This window comes from Berghia stephanieae, chromosome 6, assembly GCF_034508935.2.
Source record: "Berghia stephanieae isolate SIO BIC M18660-M18661 chromosome 6, UCSD_Bste_1.3, whole genome shotgun sequence".
Classification (NCBI taxonomy): Eukaryota; Metazoa; Mollusca; class Gastropoda; order Nudibranchia; family Aeolidiidae; genus Berghia; species Berghia stephanieae.
Genome location: NC_088365.1, coordinates 61,573,516 through 61,594,552, shown reverse-complemented (window position 1 = coordinate 61,594,552; position 21,037 = coordinate 61,573,516). Strand labels below are relative to the sequence as shown.

The 21,037-nt window shown below is 34.6% G+C and overlaps 1 protein-coding gene across 3 annotated transcripts in view; it reads left to right on the top strand.

Annotated features, from left to right (window-relative positions):
• Window positions 1–21,037, top strand: part of LOC144975380 (uncharacterized) — a 39,495-nt gene that overhangs the window by 5,560 nt on the left and 12,898 nt on the right. For all 3 annotated transcript variants that reach the window (XM_078919394.1, XM_078919393.1, XM_078919395.1), the window contains exons 4-12: window positions 2,200–2,270; window positions 3,260–3,400; window positions 6,235–6,447; window positions 9,442–9,561; window positions 10,473–10,621; window positions 13,319–13,556; window positions 14,800–14,965; window positions 18,360–19,162; window positions 20,303–20,441. In XM_078919394.1, coding sequence (XP_078775520.1) covers window positions 2,200–2,270; window positions 3,260–3,400; window positions 6,235–6,447; window positions 9,442–9,561; window positions 10,473–10,621; window positions 13,319–13,556; window positions 14,800–14,965; window positions 18,360–19,162; window positions 20,303–20,441 — 2,040 coding nt within the window. The remainder of the gene's footprint in view (window positions 1–2,199; window positions 2,271–3,259; window positions 3,401–6,234; window positions 6,448–9,441; window positions 9,562–10,472; window positions 10,622–13,318; window positions 13,557–14,799; window positions 14,966–18,359; window positions 19,163–20,302; window positions 20,442–21,037) is intronic.

The window sequence follows — 21,037 nt, the reverse complement described above, 5'->3', positions numbered from 1 at the left end:
CAAAAAAACAAAACCCGCAAAACAAAAATTTTCACCATGCGACTGATTATGTCTGGGATGCACACATTTGTATTTTTAAAGAATAAATATTTTCATAAAGCATTTACAACTTTGTATGAAATTGGGTACAGTGAAATCTTGATAAAGGCCACACTGCCTGACCTGAAAGATTGATTGACTTTATCCATTATCAGTAGAGCACAGTTAAATAAAGGACATACATTTTGGGACCCACAAGAGATGTTGACTTTAAGCCGAAGTTGAATTTAATAGCATTGACTTCATGTGGAATTTTATAACCATATTTAAATAATCTTCCATTTATTTATTAATTTTATTAATCATTGACACTGAAAACAGTTAAAGTGAAAGATTATGGGTGGGGTTCCTGGCCTCCCTTAGTGGGCAGGGAGGCACTTACTGTGTGTTTTATCCCCTTATATCTGTTTTCCAACATGCTTTCTGTCTTGTCTTGGGAGAGAAACAGTCAAATGTATAGATAGGTTTGGGAGATGATATATTTTTCCTTGTAAATCATCTCTCTGTTATGCACTGTATTATGTTTTGTTTACATATTATATATGATTTGTAAACATTTGAGTGTATTCCTCTTAGATGGGACCTGTGCTTGTGTCTGGATGAGACTTTTAGGTGATCTCAAACTAAGTACTTTGATATTGTGCTGTTTCCTATTTGAACCATTTCCCCTTTGTCTTCCCTTTTCTAGGGTGCTTTAATTGTAATTCTAGAACTTTTTACTTTCGCATTTTCCTCCTTTTTACTGGCGCTGATATGACCTAAATGGGGTGCAAGCGCTATAAAACCCTTACAAACAAATATAAAAACAAAAGCGAGAGATTGATGAACTGAATACAACTCAAAGTGTCACTTAATTTTGTCATTGCTATCAAGCCTTCAACAAGGCAAATCTACAATTACTGATGAGCAAAAGAGAATTACTAGTTAAATCTTTTTATGGCCAAAATTTTAAGAAGAAATCATGTAATTTCCATATCTCTTAACATTAGAATATATCAATTAATAAAATTAATGAAAATCAAAATCTGGCGCTGATATAACTAAATGTGTTGCAAGCGCCGTAAAACCCTTAAAAACAAAACGAAAATCAAAATCCCTTTTGCTATCCATAAAGAACATTTTTTTGGGTCTATCCTAATAATTGACTGAGATAATCCAAGTGTCAATGGCAGTACAGGGCCACATAGTGAGTAATAGGGTCAAAGTTCCTTGCTCAGGGAGAAAAATACGAATTACTGATAATAGGGTTTGAACCTTGGCTCCCTGATTGGAATTGCAATGCCTTATCCAAGTGTCAATGGCTGTACAGGGCCACATAGTGAGTAATAGGGTCGAAGTTCCTTGCTCAGGGAGAAAAATACGAATTACTGATAATAGGGTTTGAACCTTGGCTCCCTGATTGGAATTGCAATGCCTTATCCACTTGTCATATCATTCCCCCCCCCCCCCCCCCCCCCTCCCGGTTGTACACTCTGAACTGGACAATAATTTAAATAATATAATCTTTTCTCTGCTTGTCATGAGGAGGGAATTCCCTAACAATTAACACAACTGTGAAACTCATGAATAAGCTCCTTACCCGGATTATCCTCTAATGCTTAGTCAAACCAAATATTCCCAATTCAAAATACACAACCAAATCTCGTAAGTTCTGTTGTAAAGAATACATAATTTGTTTTGCGTTTTTCAGGGTTTTTTATTTTGTTTTTTTAACCTCGGCAAGTTTCATGTATTTAGCAGTTTCATGTATTTAGCAGTTCACTCACAGCATATGAAAATGTATATATTTGAAACCGCTTTATGTTCTAGTGGTCCATGTTAGGTATAACTCTCTAGAAAGGCTGGAATTCTATTTGCTTCATTTTTGTCTTCTGGTAATGACCCCCCTTGTTTTTTTTTTTGTTTTTTTTTCAATTAGAATTTATTAAAAGATTACAATTATAGATTTTGTGTTTATGATATTCACCATACACTTGATTCTTTCCAAAAGAAAAAAAAGTTTAAGGATTTGAAAAGGAATGTTCATTTGATTCAATATTATTGAAAAAAATACCCACAGCCAATCAATATAAGAATATGTATCCTTTTTTGTTATAATAAGCACAATCTTTTTGATTTTATTTCAGTATTTAAAAAGTGTTATTATTTTCATTTACTAAGATAACAGAACCCGTAACCGCTACCTATGTCTTGGATGAAACTGGAACAATGGTCCCCTTCTCTGAGTACAGGTGAGAACTGGTTTGGCTCGTGGTTTAAGACTACCATTAAATTAGGGTTGAAATCTTTAAAAAAAGAAAAAGTATATTTATCGTTTAAGTTCTCACTATATATGACAATAAGTTTTATGAAAATTATGCTTTGGTAATTAAATTTGGTTAATGTAATTTCAATTGTGAAATTTTAAGAAGAGAGGAAGCTACCCAGAAGCAACACAACCAACTGGACACCTATGACACCAATGGGCATCTCAAAACCGTGCTCAAAACAGCTCCCACAACGCACCGGCTGAAATCTAGAAAGCCTTTCCATGATTCCAAAATTGAAAATTTTGACCTAAACAAAGTATGGCCATAAGAATGGAACGAACCAAAACCACAAGGGGGTGATCTAATTGATGACCCAACAAAACAACCCAGGTTATAGAACACTGACAATTAAACTGGACAGTCGGCTACCGCATACGAGCAAGTTATGGTAGAACAGCCAACAACCTCTATAGACGGGGATATATTGCCTGCCCCAACAGCGATGCCGTCCACCACATGATACTGGATTGCCCTGATACCTCCATCCAAGGGGGATATCTTACAGTACACTGGGCAGAGGAGACTTTTATGGACTGGAGGTGAAAACTGCCATACGATGCTACTAATTTTGCATTTTATTCTCTCAATCATTCATTTTGTTTTGCCCTAAATGATAATTGACGCTTACTTAAATATCCTCAAAAAAGTTTTTCATTGAAAATTGACTAAGTTTGGAATATGATTTCCTGCTGTTTAGAGGTTATTTTCGTAATTTATATTAATGTGTATCTTATGTTAAAACAGTTTTTACCTGTTCTATTTAGGGAGAATTTGAATTAATCTCTGAAGGATGTTTTGCTGTCAATTTCTTTAGGACCATGGCCATGTCTCCAAATTTCCTTTTAATTTCATACCCATATCCTTGTATAATTATGTTTTTCAATATATAAATGAATTGCTTTGGTTTTCAGAGAGACTCATGGCTCCAGTCTACTGGAGGTTGAAGGACCAAGTGCTCAGGCTGTTGCAGCATGTGCTTGTTGGTGCGGGAAGGAGTTTTTCACTCAAGAAGAGTTGGAAAAACATCAGTTAGTCCACAGTGGTAAACGGAGGTAATGGTGATAGTAATAATTGGAAATGTGACATGTATTAAAGTCTAGTTTCTATGTATGTATGGATTTCTGTACTGTATAAATCTGTGTATGGGTGGATGGGTGGGTAGTTTGATGGATGATTGGTGTGAACAAGTGTATATTTGCATGGATTATTAACTCAATACATAAATGTGTTGGCTCTTTTCCTGAACTGTGGTAACTTACTTACTTATTTACTTAGGGCTTTCATTCCTCCAGGAGGTTAGGCCTTCAACGACGCTCCTCCACTGGACACAATTTTGGAGTTCAATCTCCACTTCCTTCCATCTTGTCCCTTTCTCCTTCCATTCAGCCACTGTGTTGCGCCTGCAGCTGCTACTTGGCCCTTCCCCTCTTTCATTTCTCCTGAAGACTCCACAGGAGAGTGGGTGTGGTTCCTACCTCCCATAGTGGGCAGGGAGGTACTTACTGTGCCTTCTATCCCCTTATATATGTTTTCCAACTTGCTTTCTGTCTTTGTCTTGGAATGAGATTACTCGATTTTGTCCTGGCCCTGGCCAGATACCCTGGCTGAGAGGGAAACAGTCAAATATATAGTTAGAATTTTGGGAGACGATATTTTTTTTTTTCTTGTAAATCATCTCTCTGTTACGCACTGTATTGTTTTTGTTTACATGTTATACAGGCTGTCCCAGAAGTCGCGGACCATGTAGATTTATATAAAAACAAATATGAATATCAATGAATATCAATTGCATTAATCAAAATCACAATAGATGCTCACATTGTTCACCTTCAGCCTGAATACATGCATCGATTCTCTTTATAAAACTATCTTTTACTCTAATGAGGGTTTCAGTGGTGATTTTTTGACAACTGTTATTACCGCATCTTTCAAATCATCAAGAGTGCGTGGACGATTCTTGTAAACTACAGATTTAAGATGTCCCCAAAGGAAATAGTCAAGAGGTGATAGATCTGGTGATCGGGGTGGCCACTCCACGGGACCTCTTCGCCCAATCCATCTTTCTGGAAAATTTTGATTCAGGTAGTCACGCACACAAATAGCAAAGTGTGATGGAGCTCCATCTTGCTGAAATATGAGGTTTTGTCGTCTGATTACAGGAAAATTTTCTAGGTATTCAAACAGGAAGGTCTGTAAAAGTTCTAAATAAGTTTCTCAGGTGACATTGCTAGTATAGAAAAAATAAGGACCAACGATTTCCTCCTCCCATATTCCAGCCCAGACCATTATCTTAGGGTTGGTCTGATGATGACCCTCCTCATGTCAGGTAGGATTTACTTCTGACCAATAGCGCATATTGTGACGGTTTACTTGCCCATTTAAATGAAAAATTGCTTCATCACTAAATAATATTGAAGAATCCAGGTGATTACACACCCATTCACAAAACTCTAATCGCCTATCTGTGTCATCGCCATGTAGAGCTTGTACAAGATGCACTTTGTACGGGTGAAATTTCTGTGTTTTAAGAATACGATGTACTGATGATTTGCTAATCGTAAGCTCCTGGCTTATTTTCCTTACTGATTTCTCGGGGCTTCTAGCAACATTCGCCAAAACCATAGTTGATGCTTCCTCATCAGTTGCACTCTTTCGTCGACCACATCTCTCACGGTCAGCAACTGAACCTGTTTCTTGGAAACGTTTGATCAAACGGCAGACAGTGGTATGGTTCAATGGTTTTTCTCGCTCGGGATGAGTGCGGTTGAATTCTTCAGCTACAGAGCGGTATGTAGCCCCATCTCTTCCAAACATAAAAATCAATTTAACTCTTTCTTGCATTGTTAATTTCTCGCCCATATCGAATAAAATCTGAAACAAAAAAAAAAAAAATATATATATGGTGCGCGACTTCTGGGACACCCTGTATATATGATTTATAAATATTTGAGTGTATTCCTCTTAGTGGGGACCTGTGCCGTGTCTGGATGAGACTTTAGGTGATCTCAAACTAAGTACTTTTACAGTGTGCTTTTGGAATCTACATCTGTTTCCTATTTGAACCGAGTGCGTTAATTGTCATTCTAGAACTTTTTAATAATCCCATTTCTCCCTTTTTACTGGTGCTGATATGACCTTAATGTTTTGCAAGCTCCGTAAAACCCTTAAATACAAAAACAAAACTCCACAGGAGTGCCTGGAGTGTTGGATACTGGCTTCCTAAAGTTGTGCCCAAATCCAGCCCCACTTCCACCATACCTGCCAAATCTCACGAATTTTAGACAAATTTCAGGGCCAATTACGAAAATACGAAATTTTATGGAAAATTAAGAATGTTTAAATCTCAGTTATACTTTAATAATAATGATAAGAACTACTACTACTACTATTACTACTACTACTACTACTATAATGATAAAAATAATAATAATAATGATGATGATGATAATATTAATATCTACAATAATAATAATGATGATGATAATAATAATAACAATAATAAACCATTTCTACAGGGCATGTAGGACTAATGTTGAAATGATCATCTCTGTCAAATTGTGGTTGTTCGTACACGATTTCATAAATTACTAATTTCCTTGTCAAATTACTAAAAATTGACCTAAAAATTACTAAATTTGAAGTTTTCAATTTGGCGGGTCTGTTCCCCCATCAGATCTGCTCCTTGACTATGTCTGTCCTGCATGTTGCCACAGCTCTTCATTTGTTATTGTCTTTGGCCACCTTATTTTATAAGTCCACCCCAGAAATATCTGTGTTCTTGAGCATTGCTGTTTTTCGTTCTTCATGTTTCAGATCCACAAGTCAGAACTAAGTTTACATTTTGGTGAACCGGAAACAAATTATGCATTTTATTCCTTCTCTTCAGGTTGCGTGGCTCTGCCCAGCTCAAGTGTGAGCTTTGCAGCCAGATATTCAACACATCCTCTAAGCTAGCTAGTCATCACCGTGTGGCTCATCCAGATGGTATGCCTTGGGAGTGTCCTGTCTGCTTCAGAAGGTTCTCCAAAAAGCTTGGTCTCAAGGTCCACCTTCGGGCCCACTCAGGTCTCAAGCAGCACAAGTGTTCTTATTGTGACAGGTAGGAAGGAGTGAGAAGTTTGTTTGAAGACATATATAACAATAATAAAAAAAAGGATAGGAGCTTCTAATTAATTTAGGAAGACAGATGATGTTATCATTTCGGGCTTCCTGTTTGTCAACAAAACATGATGATTGAGACACCTAAGGTGTATGATTAATTGTGTTTTGTTGATAAAAGGGAAAACCAGAAATGTCTTGTTTCATCTTTCAAGCCTCTATTCCACTTAATTTCTTTCTATATAATTCAAGTAGGAAATACAATTTCAGTGCAATTGAAGAGCAGTTTCCTAAACTCACTATCTCAATTTTTTCTCCCCTTTGGGATATGAAGGCTTATTTCCCATAAAATTTCTCTTTGAACCTATTATTTTGTTGTGATCAAAGCTCCATTGGACATCAATTTTAGGAAATTCTTATGTTAATAGAAACTTAAAACAATTTACATTTCAATTTAGCTCATGGGTGGAACCCTTCAAAAAGCAAATGAATCGAATAGGCAAACCACGCTTTCTTCAATACCGTGCAGATTGTTTGACGTTATCATTTCTTATTAATTAGAACAATTTTTTTTTTTACTTTAGTTTTTATAAAGCACAATATCCAATAATCGTGCTCAAAGAACTTTTCAAGGGGTCCCCAGCCAACAGCAACATTTAACATGAAGGACGAGACATTTTGCCTGTAAGGTGATATCACTAATTTAAAAAAAAATTTTTTTGACAGAGACAACGCTGCTATTGACCAGGTACTCATTTTACATCTGAGTACGGTGAGATTATGCGAGTAAAGAGCCTTTCCCAAGGACTTAACTATGCACCATTTAGAGTGGTACTTGAATCCTTGACCTACTAGTCCAAAGGCGTTTATTGCTTTCAGTTTAGTTCGCCAGGTAAATCTAGCCAGTCTAGTGATGATGAGTCATAGCTTTACACTGAGAGAGGGAGACAATTTTTTCGCCGTTTTGATCGATTTTTTCTGAATTTCAAACTAATGTAGTATTGCCGTTATTAAGTGTAGCAAAATATTTTTATACTACCGAACAGTTTATTAACAGAGTTTTTATTGATTATTTAATCATAATTATGATGGTGTTAAAAAGCAAGAGGGATAACCCATGAAATTGATACATAAATTTAAGTGAATTAAAATTTTTAAGAGAACATTGTAACATGTTCAACACTTTAGATTTTAAAACAAAAGTAATGGAAATGATGTTGAATATCGTAAAATGTAGACATATAAATTTTATACCAGTAGATTGAGGCTTTTTTGAGATATCAGTTCACCTGTACGTAAAAGTAAGGATTTTGAGTAAGGTAAAACTGAAATCCAATCACAGCATTGTCTCAATAGAATTTTTTTTAATAAACCAGAAACATAGTCAAATGTGATTCACTTATTTCTATCCCAGAATCAACGAATTATAAGAATTCCATTAAAAATTGTTATATAAGGACATTCATTTAAAGACAATCAAAACCATTAAGAAAATCTTAGAGAGTTCTTATAATTTTCATAACCTTATTTTTGAGATATCCATGCCCATTACTTTTTTTTATGTACTTGTCTTGCACCTCTTTTAATTTGTGTGCCATATAGACTGCATATAGCACATCACTGGTGAAAGATAAGGATCATATTCACCTCATTAAGTATTGTTTCTTGTTCAGAGTTTTCTCACAGAACCAAAGGTATCAATACCTGCATCGCATTTCTATAAATTATGTATCAGTGAGATACATTTCTCGCAAATTGAAATATTTAAATATATCAGAATTTCACGTTTATATTTATAGTCAATTGTAGATAAAGTCTGGAGTGTTTTAATCCTCTCAGCACGGCTCTGTACTCTTTCACAACAAATTCGACATATTTCATTTGTACTGGTGTGATGACCGTCTTTAGTGTGTCTCTCCATGACCTGAACAGAACTTAAATAAGTAAATTTAAGAAATATCTAAAATTTCCGCTTAAATTCAATGAAATGAAATTAAATAAATGTCTCTTATCATCACTATCTACTTTTATTATTGGGTTTCTAAAATATAATGAAATATTCTCCTCTTTGTTGGTAACAAAAATAATTATTGAGATTCCTTTCCACACCCTCTATTTTTAAATCCCTGAATCTACATAATAAAGTATATATCATATGAAAGATAATTTTATCTACTTTTCTCTGATCCCTCACACTTGATGGTAAAAAGTGTTGGTTTGATATTTTGAATTTTTAAATATTTCTTAAACTTATAATTTTAATATTTATTTCATAAAAAACTCTGATTATTCAAAAGAGCAAAACACAAACTTATAATTTAATGATGTAAACAAAAATAATTGCGTCTTGTAGAGGAAAAGCTGGTCTTTGAATCCATATATGTTTGAAAATTATGAAAAAGATGCTGCGTCCACAATGGGCTGAGAAATTTGAGTATTTTGATGAAATTTCTTCTACTCTCTGCCTGAGAGAAATTCAAAGCGATGAGATTTACCTGCAGACATAATTTATTGCCAATGCACCCCGTCTTGACAGCTGTTATCACTGTGGCTGACGGTGGATTGTTTACATTACTTGACGGTAGTCAGTGAGGGAAGAAGTAACTAAAGTGAAAGTTTGGGCCCTATTTAAACGGCTGTGTGTCATAACACAAGGCCGCATTGACAATCTCCCAAAGGTCTATAATTTAGTCACTGATACAGCCTGAATGTGTTAAAATCTTATGAAAAATATAGCAAATGATAAAGAAGTGAAACTTTGGTGATGTTCATAGTTTCTTCCATGTTCAATTCATGACCACATTAGAAAATATTGGCGTGGACAATTTATAAAGAAAGATTGTTTCGTCATGTGATGATGATGGTTATACAGATGCTAATTATAATTAGAAAAGTAGTAGCACTGGTATAAGATAAAATTTGAAAAGAAAATATAATTTGTATAATGGTGACAAAATGTGATTTTCACTTTGTATTCTTTCTTTCTTTTATCAAGGAGCTTTTCTTACAAAAATGCCTTGCTTCGCCATATCCGTCTGCACACAAAAGACAAACCTTACAAGTGCACCATCTGTGGAGAAGCATTTGCTCATATGTGGGCCATGAGGAGACACAGGTGAGTGAAAAGTTTATTCAAAGTGTTAAAATCATGGGTGTAAATTAACTACCTATTGACACAGGTACCTTCTTGCTTACTTACTTAGTCACTCACTCACTCATTTTACTCATTCACTCACTGACTCAATCACTTACTCATCTACTTACATACTTTGTTCTGGGCAGTTTTTTTTCAAATTTCTGCCACCTTAGGCATAATTTTCTCTTATCATATATACTTTTCTATTCACCAACTGTTCCTCTGTCTTTTACTTTGGGGAAAATTTTCCATTGTTCTGAGGTTTTTGTCAGTTGAATGGAACTGAAAATAGTTTGATGACTTGCTGATTTAACTCACTGAATACCGATCCTGCACATGTGGGAATAGCAATTAGCTTACGTTTACTGATCCCACACCCCCTTCTGTCTGTACTTTACTATTTTTTATAGCAGTTGTTATTCCCACTACTTGTTTGGAATTGATCTCATACATTTGCACATGACCTTCGTAAGTTTTTGTGTAGTTGACTAGTAAGGGACGTCACTCCAGCAGACAAGAATCACTGTTTACATAAATGATGGCGTGAAACAGAAAATGAATCAGATCGAATATGCTCCACTTTTTAGACAAATCTGGTACTGACATACTGACACTGGTTCAGATTCAGTATCCATGCATACTCAATAGAAATGGATTACCAAAGCTTAATTTTTATTATTGTTATTATTATTATTATTATTACTGTAATAGTAATAATAATAATAATAATAATAATAATAATAATAATAATACTAATAATAATAATGATAATAATAGTGTAAATAGTAATAATAATAATAATTATTATTACAATGATACTTATGAGGATGATTATGATAATAATCCTACCACTAGTACCGATGTATCTTTATTTGTTCAATTTTTTTCAGAGCATCCCATAAGCCCAAGCACTTATATCAATGTGACATCTGCTCCAAAACATTCAAGCAGAAGACCACCCTGTACATCCACGCAAGGATTCACACTGGACAAAGGCCTTACTCTTGTGAAATCTGTCGTAAATCATTTACCCTCAAATGTATGTATGTCTCATTGGAACAAAAGAGATAGAATAATTTGAATGCTGTCTTATGCTTTCTGACACTACAACGAGTTTTTAAACTGTGGACTTTAGATTTAGCTCTTTCTGCAATGCTGTTTGTGGTTGGCTTGCTTATTTAATCAAACTGTGTCTCTGTAGAAATGAGAAAACAATGTATAGCTTGTTGAAACACTGACAAATGTGTTGATTGTATTGTTCTCAACACCACGCTAATCTATCAAATGATGAAAGAAAAGTCTGTTCCAAACCAATTTTCTCAGGTCCTTATTTACTTAACATAGAAAGAAGCTATGAAGTGGAACTGCAACTTGCATATGGAATTGAAACAATCAATGGTTTGGCCTAATGCCTTCTTTAAAGGGCCCACCATCGTTTGTTTTTCATTGTTTCAATGTGTGTGTCACATTTAGTCTTTATTTCTCCATTACATCTTTACTGGCCCTCTTAGGCACCCTTACTTTTTTTTTTTAGTTCCCTCTCAACCTACCTGCTCTGAAAAAAAAAAAAGAAAAAGGTGTTTTGTTCATTAATTAAACAAGTAAATGAAAAATCATTGAGTAAAAGGAAAATAATGATCTCTATTTTAGTTTTCCTACACATGGGTACAGTTTTCCCCTATCATCACACACACATATCATGCCTTGTAAATTAATCATAATAATCATAAAAGGAATAATAATAATAATAATCATAATTATAATAATAGTGATAATAATCATAATAATAATAACAATAATAAAAAGGGGATTCCGAAACCATACTATAATAATAACAATCATAATCATAATAGTAATAATAATCATCATCATAATAATAATAATAGTAGTAGTCGGCTATGTGGTCTAGTGGTATGACACTCGCTTTCGCATCGGATGGTCCTGGGATTGAGCCTCGCTCGGTGCATACTTTAGTCCTTGGAAAAGACTCTTTACTCACATTCTCCCATCGTACTCAGGTGTACAATGAGTACCTGGCCATTTACAGCGTTGTCTCTGTCCCAAAAAAATTGTAACATCGCCTAACAGGCGTATGTCCCGTCCTTAATGTTAAATGTTGTTGGCCAGGGACCCATTGTAAAGTGCATTGAACACATTTAGTGGATATTGCGCTATATAAAAGCTCAATTGTTTTTCTTCTTTAATAGTAATAATAATAACAATTATTATACTAACAATAAAAATAATAATACATGACACATTTGTATTGAGTCTTACCCTGATTTCAACAGGCTCTAAGTGCTTTACATTCATAAAATATATAAATAAATACACTGAAAAATAATAATGTAGAACCCTGCAATTTCAAAACATTTACGATGCGAATAGATGACACATGTTACATATTATTAGGTATAACTTAATTTACAAAATAGAAATCATGAGACAAAGTAAGTTTTCAATTTCGATTCGAAAGTTGATGAGTCAGCACTTCTTATTCGTGATTCAATCAGTTTATATATCCTTTCTTGAAATTGAATTGCTGCTGAGGGTCATAAGAGTTCATCTTAATTTTATAAGTACAAGCCGAAATAGAAAAATAGTCTTGCATTTACTTTCAGGATACAATACTTGTGTATTATAAAATCCCGTATTTTCCTTATGATCAAATATCAATGCGTGTATGAACAGATTAAAAATTAGCTTATTCTTGATAAATGAAAAACGGTAGTTTCACAATATGTCAACATCAATTTTCATTTATTTTTAAAAACTATGGAAGACAATAGTTTTTATCTGGGAGGTTTGTTTGTTTTTTTTTTAATGTTGGGATGGATGACTTATGCAAAAAAAGATTCAAAAATTGCATCACAATAAGAGTGGAAATGGCTTATCAATGAATCGAAAAAGTGTGGACGACGTTTATACAAAGCTCGTTTTCCCAATTTTCGACATCAATTTTCAGTCGTTTTCTAAAAATGTGGGAAAAAAACATAGTTTGTATTTTTTTTATCTTTTATTTTGTTTTTTCGCTTATTAAAATTTTTTTTTTTTTGTTTGTTTAGGATGACTTATGAAAAAAGATTCCCAATTTGACTGTCTAACATCAAGATAACTGCGGAAAAGTTTCTCAAAGGCTTTTTAACGTTTGGGCAAAGTTTATAATTTGTCCACCCTTTTTTGACACTTTAATTGGCATAGCTGCTACAGCTTTGATGACAGACCCTCAGTTGTGGTCAGAGAAACTTGTGCGACTATGTGGTCTTGTGGTATGACACTTGCTTTTGGATTGGAATGTCCTGATTTCGAGCCTCACTTGGCACATAGTTGAGTCCTTGGAAAAGGCTCTTTACTCACATTCTCTCACCGTACTTGGGTTTTAAATGATTACCTGGCCGTTAACAGTATTTTCTCTATCAGAATAAATTGTAATATTGCCTAACAGGTGTCATGTCTCCTTCTGTATGTTACATGGTGTTGCTGTTGGTCGGGGACCCTTTGTAAAGCGCTTTGAGCATGTTTAGTTGATATTGCCCAATATAAAAGCTCACATTATTCTTTTTTTTTTTTTTTTTTAAACTAAATAATTCCCTCAGGTTTTCATAAATAAATATTCTAAAATTGACCTCTTTTTTTTTTGTTGCAAATGTCATGAAAATGCCTTTTATTGCACAGCCTCATTTAAATGAATACGAAAGTTGTATAATCAGAGAAACAATTTATTTCCTAATTCCAGCATCTCTGAACCAACATCTACGCATTCACACTGGAGAGAGACCCAAGGTGTGCCCCATTTGTCAAAAAGCTTTTCGTCAAACAAGCACCTTGAGGAGTCATATGAATCTGCACAATCATGTCAAGCCGCACAAATGTCGCTACTGCAAGCAACGGTTTAGCACTCAGGAAGAAGCCAAAGAGCATGAGAGAATTCACATGAGCAACAAGTCTTGGCAGTGTGATGAATGTGGCATGAGGTTTGTTGATTATGATGAGGATTGCTTAATCCTCTCCTTACCAACCGCATCAAAATCGTCACATTTGTTATGACACATTCTACCTTTTTCTTATTCAGATTTATTTTGTACATCACAAACTTTGAAGAATGATCTTTGTTTAATTAATAAGAACATAAAGTTCTTTTGTAGAGAGCTTGTTTGAGTTTAAAAAAATCTATTTTTCTGCTGGGTAAGCCTGCTTTTTTTTTTGAAAAATGCAGAAAATGATCAGTAAAGAGAGACTTAATCTTGATTTTTTTTTTAAAAAGAGTAATTCAATTTTGCATTTGTTGTTTCTGCTATAGTTGAGATATGTTGAGACCATTAATTAAAAATGATAAAATATTAATTTTTTAATTTTTTTTTTTTCCAAATTGATAATTTATATTGTAAAGTGCTCAGAGCTTGTGTTTTACATGGGAATGAGCGCTGAATAAATGTGTATCATTATTGTTATTATTATTATAATTTGCCAGATACAGCAGGAAGACAAAAATACAATCAGGCTGCTAAAATTTGAGATGAAATCCTAGACCATTTTCGTCCTATATTAATTTACTTACTGATTTCAACAATGTCACTTTCTCATTTAGGAAACATTTCAAATGCCATTTATTTTTTCACTCAGAGTTACTCAATCATTTTGTGAGTTCTATTCCCTTTGGGTTTTTTTTTTTTTCAAGGAGGATGTCGGATTTAGTGTCCTTCTGAATATCAATCATTATTTACTTGTGCACCATCCGTTCTTATCCAAGCAAAAAGGCTGGATTTGTCAACCTAAAAAGTAATAAGCAAAAATGAATACAGAAAACGGTAGGGGCTGCCTGAAGCTGGTGATAGTGAAAATACTAACGAAAGAGTGAAAATGGAGAGGCTGAGTATGGGAACAAAACAGACAATGGACGTTTCAGGCACAAACCTTTCATCAGCACAACAATACACAAATAAACTTGGAAAACAAATAAAATAAAATGCAAAATAACTAGTATCGTCTGTACTCAATGGTGGTTGATTTTTTGACACAAGCAATAAGTCATAAAGCCAGCTTTGCTCATGCCATGGATAGGAAATAAATGGCACATCAACTTCAGCATAGAGAAATTTTTAGCATAGAATAGAATATTTTAGGCTTTTTTTTTTGTCTTTGCTTGGGGCCATCCTTCCTTATTTATTTTATTTGTATTGTATTTAATTAATTACATTTTTTTTTCTATTCTTTTAGGTTTAGAAACCAGTCACTGTTAGCTCGCCATGTTCGTAAACACACCAATGAACGTCCTTTCCAATGTAAGATTTGTGGCAAAAGCTTCACCCAGTCAGGTTCCTTGCAGAGTCATATGAGAACTCACACCAAAGAAAAACCGTACCAGTGTCGACTTTGTCCAAAGGTTTGTTATGACCATTTATATCTTTTCATCGAATGTTTCCAATCTTGCTTTGCTAAATTGAAAGTTTGATGGGCCTAAATAGACTAAAGAGGCAGCTCAGTTGGTAGAAAGCTCACTTCACACGCAAAAGGAACCAGTATCAATCCCATGTGCATTTGAGATTTTTTTCTGGCCCCATCTATCCACCCAACTGTGATTATTAGCAGGGTCTGTAAGATCTCTTGGAAAGTACTTTGCGATAGACTAGCATCTTATCCAAAGGATAGCAAGCAAATGCTAATGTCCATTTCATGCTATACTATAGAAACCGGGATAAACTCCGGCTTTTGGATCTCATGGCTCTGAATGACTATTTTTAAACAGACAAACCTTAACGGTAGCAAAATTGAAATAATCTTTATCATTGGACCAGCTTTTCTTAAAAATTTAAACTGTGAATCAATGATTTTAGGAAAATACTGTAATGGAAACTATTGTTGTTCGAAATTTGGTTGCATTAATTGATTCAGATCTGACTTTCTTACCAGCCACATAATCCTGTTGTAAGGTCAATGTATATGGAAATGAGACATTTAGACGTTAGATATCTCATTACAACAGATTTCTCGGCCTTGTTAGTTAATTCATTCATCCACTGTGGGGTCTTTTGACCTCCCATAATGGGCAAGAGGTCACTTGCTGTCTTCTATACCCCTATTTCTTTTGGGGTTTTTTTTTTTAGTGCCTTCTGTCTTTGTATTGAATTGGGATCACTTGGTTTTGTCCTGACCCTTGCCAGAGTCTTTAGCCGAGAGGGAAACAGTCAAATGTGTAGTATTAGTTTTGGGAGATGATATTATTTTCCTTGTCTCTGTTATTGTGTTTTTTATTTTGAATATATTAATGGGTTGTAAACATTTGAGTGTATTCCTTATTAGTGGCATCCTGTGATTATGTCTGAATGAGACTTTTAGGTCTATTTCCAACTAAGTACACTGATAGTGTGCTCTTGGAATCTACATCTGTTCCTTATTTGAATCATTCCCTTTTATCTTATTTAGACCTGTGTAATTGTAAATCTAGAATCCCATTTTCTTGCTTTTTACTGGCGCTGAAATGATCTAAATGTGTTGAAAGCGCGGTAAGATCCTTAAAAACATAACACAAACAATCCACTCATCCTATCAAAGCTAGATTATTGGATATTCTTTCATGGCTAAAATTAATGTAGATAAGATAAAATCCCTTCAGTAGCCCAGAACGATGCTGCAAGGCTTGTTTTTAGTCTGCATCAGTTTTGTCAGGGGAACTCCATAGACTACCTCTCGAGAGACAATGGAATACAAGATCTGTTAAATTGTTTTTAAATTGCTGCACTCATGACTTGTATACATCAATAGAATGCTTTAATTCTACATCCCCACCAGAAACTTACAATCATATTCTGATAATCACATTTTGGTGAAGCCAAAATTAACTTGTAAAATCGGCAAGCAATCATTTGAATATTCGGCACCCCCTTTTCTGGAACTCCTTTCCAAGACATATCGGAGGCATTGATAATGCAGAATTCTTTTTTTTAAAAACATCTCAATTTAACATTGTATAATTAAGTTGCTTAGCTTTATGTTGTATGTTCCGAGTGAGTGATGTTTCATTACAGTTAAGTTTCTTAATTAAGATACAGGGTAAGGCACTATTTAAAAACGGTGTATTATCATTGTTATTATTATTATTACTACTATTATTATTATTATTATTATTATTATTATTATGATTATTATTATTATTATTATTATTATTATTATTATTATTATTATTATTATTATTGTTATTATTATTATTAAACCTATAACATGAAAAAATGTTTACATTATTGGAAGTTTGCCAACTTTGGCTCCAAAAGTGCTTTGTCATTACGGTATATTTTTCATTTATAGAGTTCACTCTTAGGTAAACGATAGTGATCTGTAGTCAATTTTTATACTAAAACTTGATTTATCAAAATGCTTTAATCGAACTTTAAATTTAAAAAAAAAATCTTCTTGAAATTTTATTGAACTTAAGGCCTTAGTAGATGTTCCTATCTCTATGTATGAGAAAAAAATAAAGGATGTCTTGACAGACTTGGCCAAGGGGTCACGATAGTTCATCAATTGGTAGAGCACTCACTCCACAATCAAAGGGACCGAGATTGATCCCGGGTGCAGTCTGAGATTTTTTCTGACCCCCCTGTCCACCCAGCAGTGATTGGGTATCTGGATCTGTTAGATCTGGTGGAAAGTACTTTACGATAGACTAGTGTCCTATCCAAAGGGTAGTAAGCAATTGCTATCATCCATTTCACGCTACAGAAACCGGGATAAACTCCAGCTCCGTGGGCCTAATGACTCTGAAGGACTGGGTGGGGTTCCTGACCTCCCATAGTGGGCAGGGAGGTACTTACAGTGTCTTCTATCCCCCTATCTATCCTATATCTGTTTTCCAACTTGCTTCTGTCTTTGTCTTGGAATGAGATTATTTCATTTTGTGCTGGCCCTGGCTGAGAAGGAAGCAGTCAAATATAAAGTTGTTAGTTTTGGGAGATGATATTTTTTTCCTTGTAAATCATCTCTCTGTTATGTATTGTTATATTTGTTGTTTTGAATTTATAATGTAAGCATTTTGAGTGGATTCCTCTTAGTAGAGATCTGTACTGGTGTCTGGATGAGAGTTTTAGGTGGTCTCAAACTAAGTACATCGATGGAATGCTCTTGGAATCTACACCAATTCCATATTTGTAACATTCCCCTTTGTCTTACCTTTTCTTGGGTGCTTTAATTGTAATTCTAGAACTTTTTACTATCCCATATTCTCCGTTTTTACTGGCGCTGATACGACCTTAATGTGTTGCAAATACTGTAAACCCCTTGAAAACAAAAACAAACAAACGACTCTGAAGGACAAGAGACAGGCTTGGCCAAGGTGGGATCTCTGCTATTGTGCGGCTATGCGGTTTTGTCGTATGACACTCGCTTTCGGATCGGAAGGTCCTGGGTTCGAGCCTCGCTTGGCGCATAGTTGAGTCCTTGGAAAAGACTTCTTTACTCACATTCTGTCACTGTACTCGGGTGTTAAAAAAATGAGTACCTGGTCGTTAACAGCATTGTGTCTGTCGGTAAAAAAAATTGCATTTTCACCTAACACTAACAGGCATCATGTCTTGTTCTTTCTGTTACCTGTTGCTGTTGGTCAGGGACCCTTTGTAAAGCCCTTTGAGCAAATTTAGTGGATATTGCGCGATATAAATACTCAACTTAAAAAAAAACTTCTGATATATGTCTGTTTTCTGCTTATGTAATATCTGTTTTTCTACCTTTTAGAGAACAGGATTATTGTTGATTTCTGATAACATGTGTATTTTTTCCCTTCACAGACTTACACTACAAGCGGTACACTTTTGCTTCACATTCGAAAAGCTCACAATTTGGATGCCAAATCAGTGAAAGATGTCTTTCCGAATACTCATCTTGTCGAGGACCAGAAAGTATTCACTATTCCGACACCACTGCGGAGCAGCACCACCATGAACACCAGTGTTGGCAGTGGTGATGACGGCAACGATAGTGGCCTGTCTGAAGTTTTGGGCAAAGAAGGGTTAGTCTTTGAGGAAGTTATGGAAGGCTCTCAGGTGGATGGAGGTCTGACCTCAGAGGAGACTGACATTATAATCCAGCGGATCAACCCTCTTTCGAAGGATTCATCTGGGCAGCTCATTGCTAAAGAAGAAGGTCAAAAAATGTCGTCTGAAAACGATGAAATGGAAGGGCTAGAGAGAAGTAAGAGAGATTTGGTGGATGTATCTGATGGGCAAATTAAGCAACATGGTGTTAATAAAAACGTGAATGTAAAAGACATTGTGCGGAAGAGACAGATAAGGACAGCCGCTTTCACTCTGATGAATGTTGATTCTGGCCATTATAAACTTATTGACACAGAGAAGGAGAACTCTCTGTATGCTCAAGCTAGACAGGAAGCTGCTTTGGGACTTGCAGAATTGTCATTAGTCGGCGGTGTTGTGGTGTCTGAGAAAAAATCTGGAACAGCCTACAGGACTTTATCTAAAGGCCAGTCGGTTATAGAATCGTCTGATGACCCGTCGGTGACAAAAATAATTCTATCAAAAGAAGGCGGAGTCATGAACAGTCAGGACCCTCACCAATGTCCGGATTGTAAACGGTGAGTAGCTTTTGTCGGACAGCATTATCTGATAGGAGATTTCAATTCTTTTTTTTTTTTTTTTGCAAAAATAAAAAATAAAATACTGTCTGGGTGAGTGTGTGCATTTTTAAAGGGAGGTTTTCTTTGGCTGATGGGGAAATCCTATTATGTTTTAATTCTTATGTACTTATTTATTGTGTCTGATGGAATTCGAATTGCTTGTAATAATATTAAAAATATAATGAATTTATGTTCCAATCACAATTTCTCACTGAGCTTTACATTACACATCATATATCATGCACCTGCATGAATTACAGTACTTTGTGGAATTGATATCTCTCTTTGAGGAAGTTATGGAAGGCTCTCAGGTGGATGGAGGTCTGACCTCAGAGGAGACTGACATTATAATCCAGCGGATCAACCCTCTTTCGAAGGCCGTCTATTTTAAATTATTTCTATGTAATAATTGAATGGGTTTGTTCTCCAATATGGTATGTAATTGAATTTGAAATTGCATGTGTGTTAGAACCAGTAAACGAGTATGAGTACTTTCGAAAATTGTCAACCAAACAACAAATTGCCTTTTTGATATCATATTATTATTATTATTATTATTATTATTATTATTATTATTACTTTAGTGATCTCGGAATATCCTTTTGTTCCCTATTTAAACCATTCCCCTTCCTCGTAATTTTTCTTAGGGTGCTTTTTATTGTAAATCTATAATTCTTTGACTATTCCATTTTCTACCTTTTTATTGGTGCTGATATGACCTCAAAGTGTTGCAAGCACTGTGAAACTCTTAAAATCATAAAGCTTGTCAATGCCTGTCTGAGGACATGATTTTTTTTTTAGATTTCTTTCTACGACGGATAATTTTGAAATACTTTTTTCTCATTATTATGATAAAACTTATTGCTAGACTGTGCATTAGATTTGATTGAGTGATTTGTAAGAATGTAAGAAGTCCATATTCTTTACCCAAAAACCCCCAAAAAACTAGAGGACTTTTTGTTTGTAGTATGCAGGACTGGATGGATCTGTGGTAAAACCTCAATGTGTCATTTGACACAAAAAATTTTTGTGTGCTTTGTTTGACTGCATGGTCTTGTTTATAACTTAACAAGGGATTGTTTATTGTTTTATTTTCAGCATCTTTGGAAGAAAGAGCATCATGGTGGAACATCGCCGCATTCATACTGATGAAAAACCTTACAAGTGTGATTTTTGCCCTGGTGAATTTAGGCAGAGTGCTCAGCTGACATGTCACATTCTCAATAAACATACTAAGGTACATGTTTATACTGTACAAGTGCACATGTTGTATATATATATATATATATATATATATATATATATATATATACACAGTAGAATTACTTTAAACCGAAATTTTGGGGACCTTCTAAACCATTTCGGTTTAAAGCAAGTTCCCGTTTTGCGATGTTTTTCAAGTGTAGTAATTATTTAAGAAATTTGCTCATTTAATCGTATCATGGGTTTCCCCTTAAATGTAGTTGTTGAATAAATGCCGTCTTCGTAACCATTAAAAAAAAATATTTAAAAAATTTTTTTATTATTTTATAAATTTTTTTTTTTTTGGTGTGTTTTAAAAATATTTTTGGGGGTTTTCGTTTTCAATTCAAAATTGTTGAAAGAGTTGAGTTCGGGATGCCGTGTTTTTTACATATCTCCGTCTTGATCAACTTTTTTTTCATCGACTTCACATAGTATTTTGATTTTAAACTCCAACGTGTAAGCACTGTGCTTTCTTTTAGACATCTTTTAGTAAAATGTAAAGATAAAATAAGATCGAAAGTTCTCATGTGATAATTGATAATGAATGATGCGCAGCTACTCAGAGGTGAAGTGAAATGTAAATGAAAA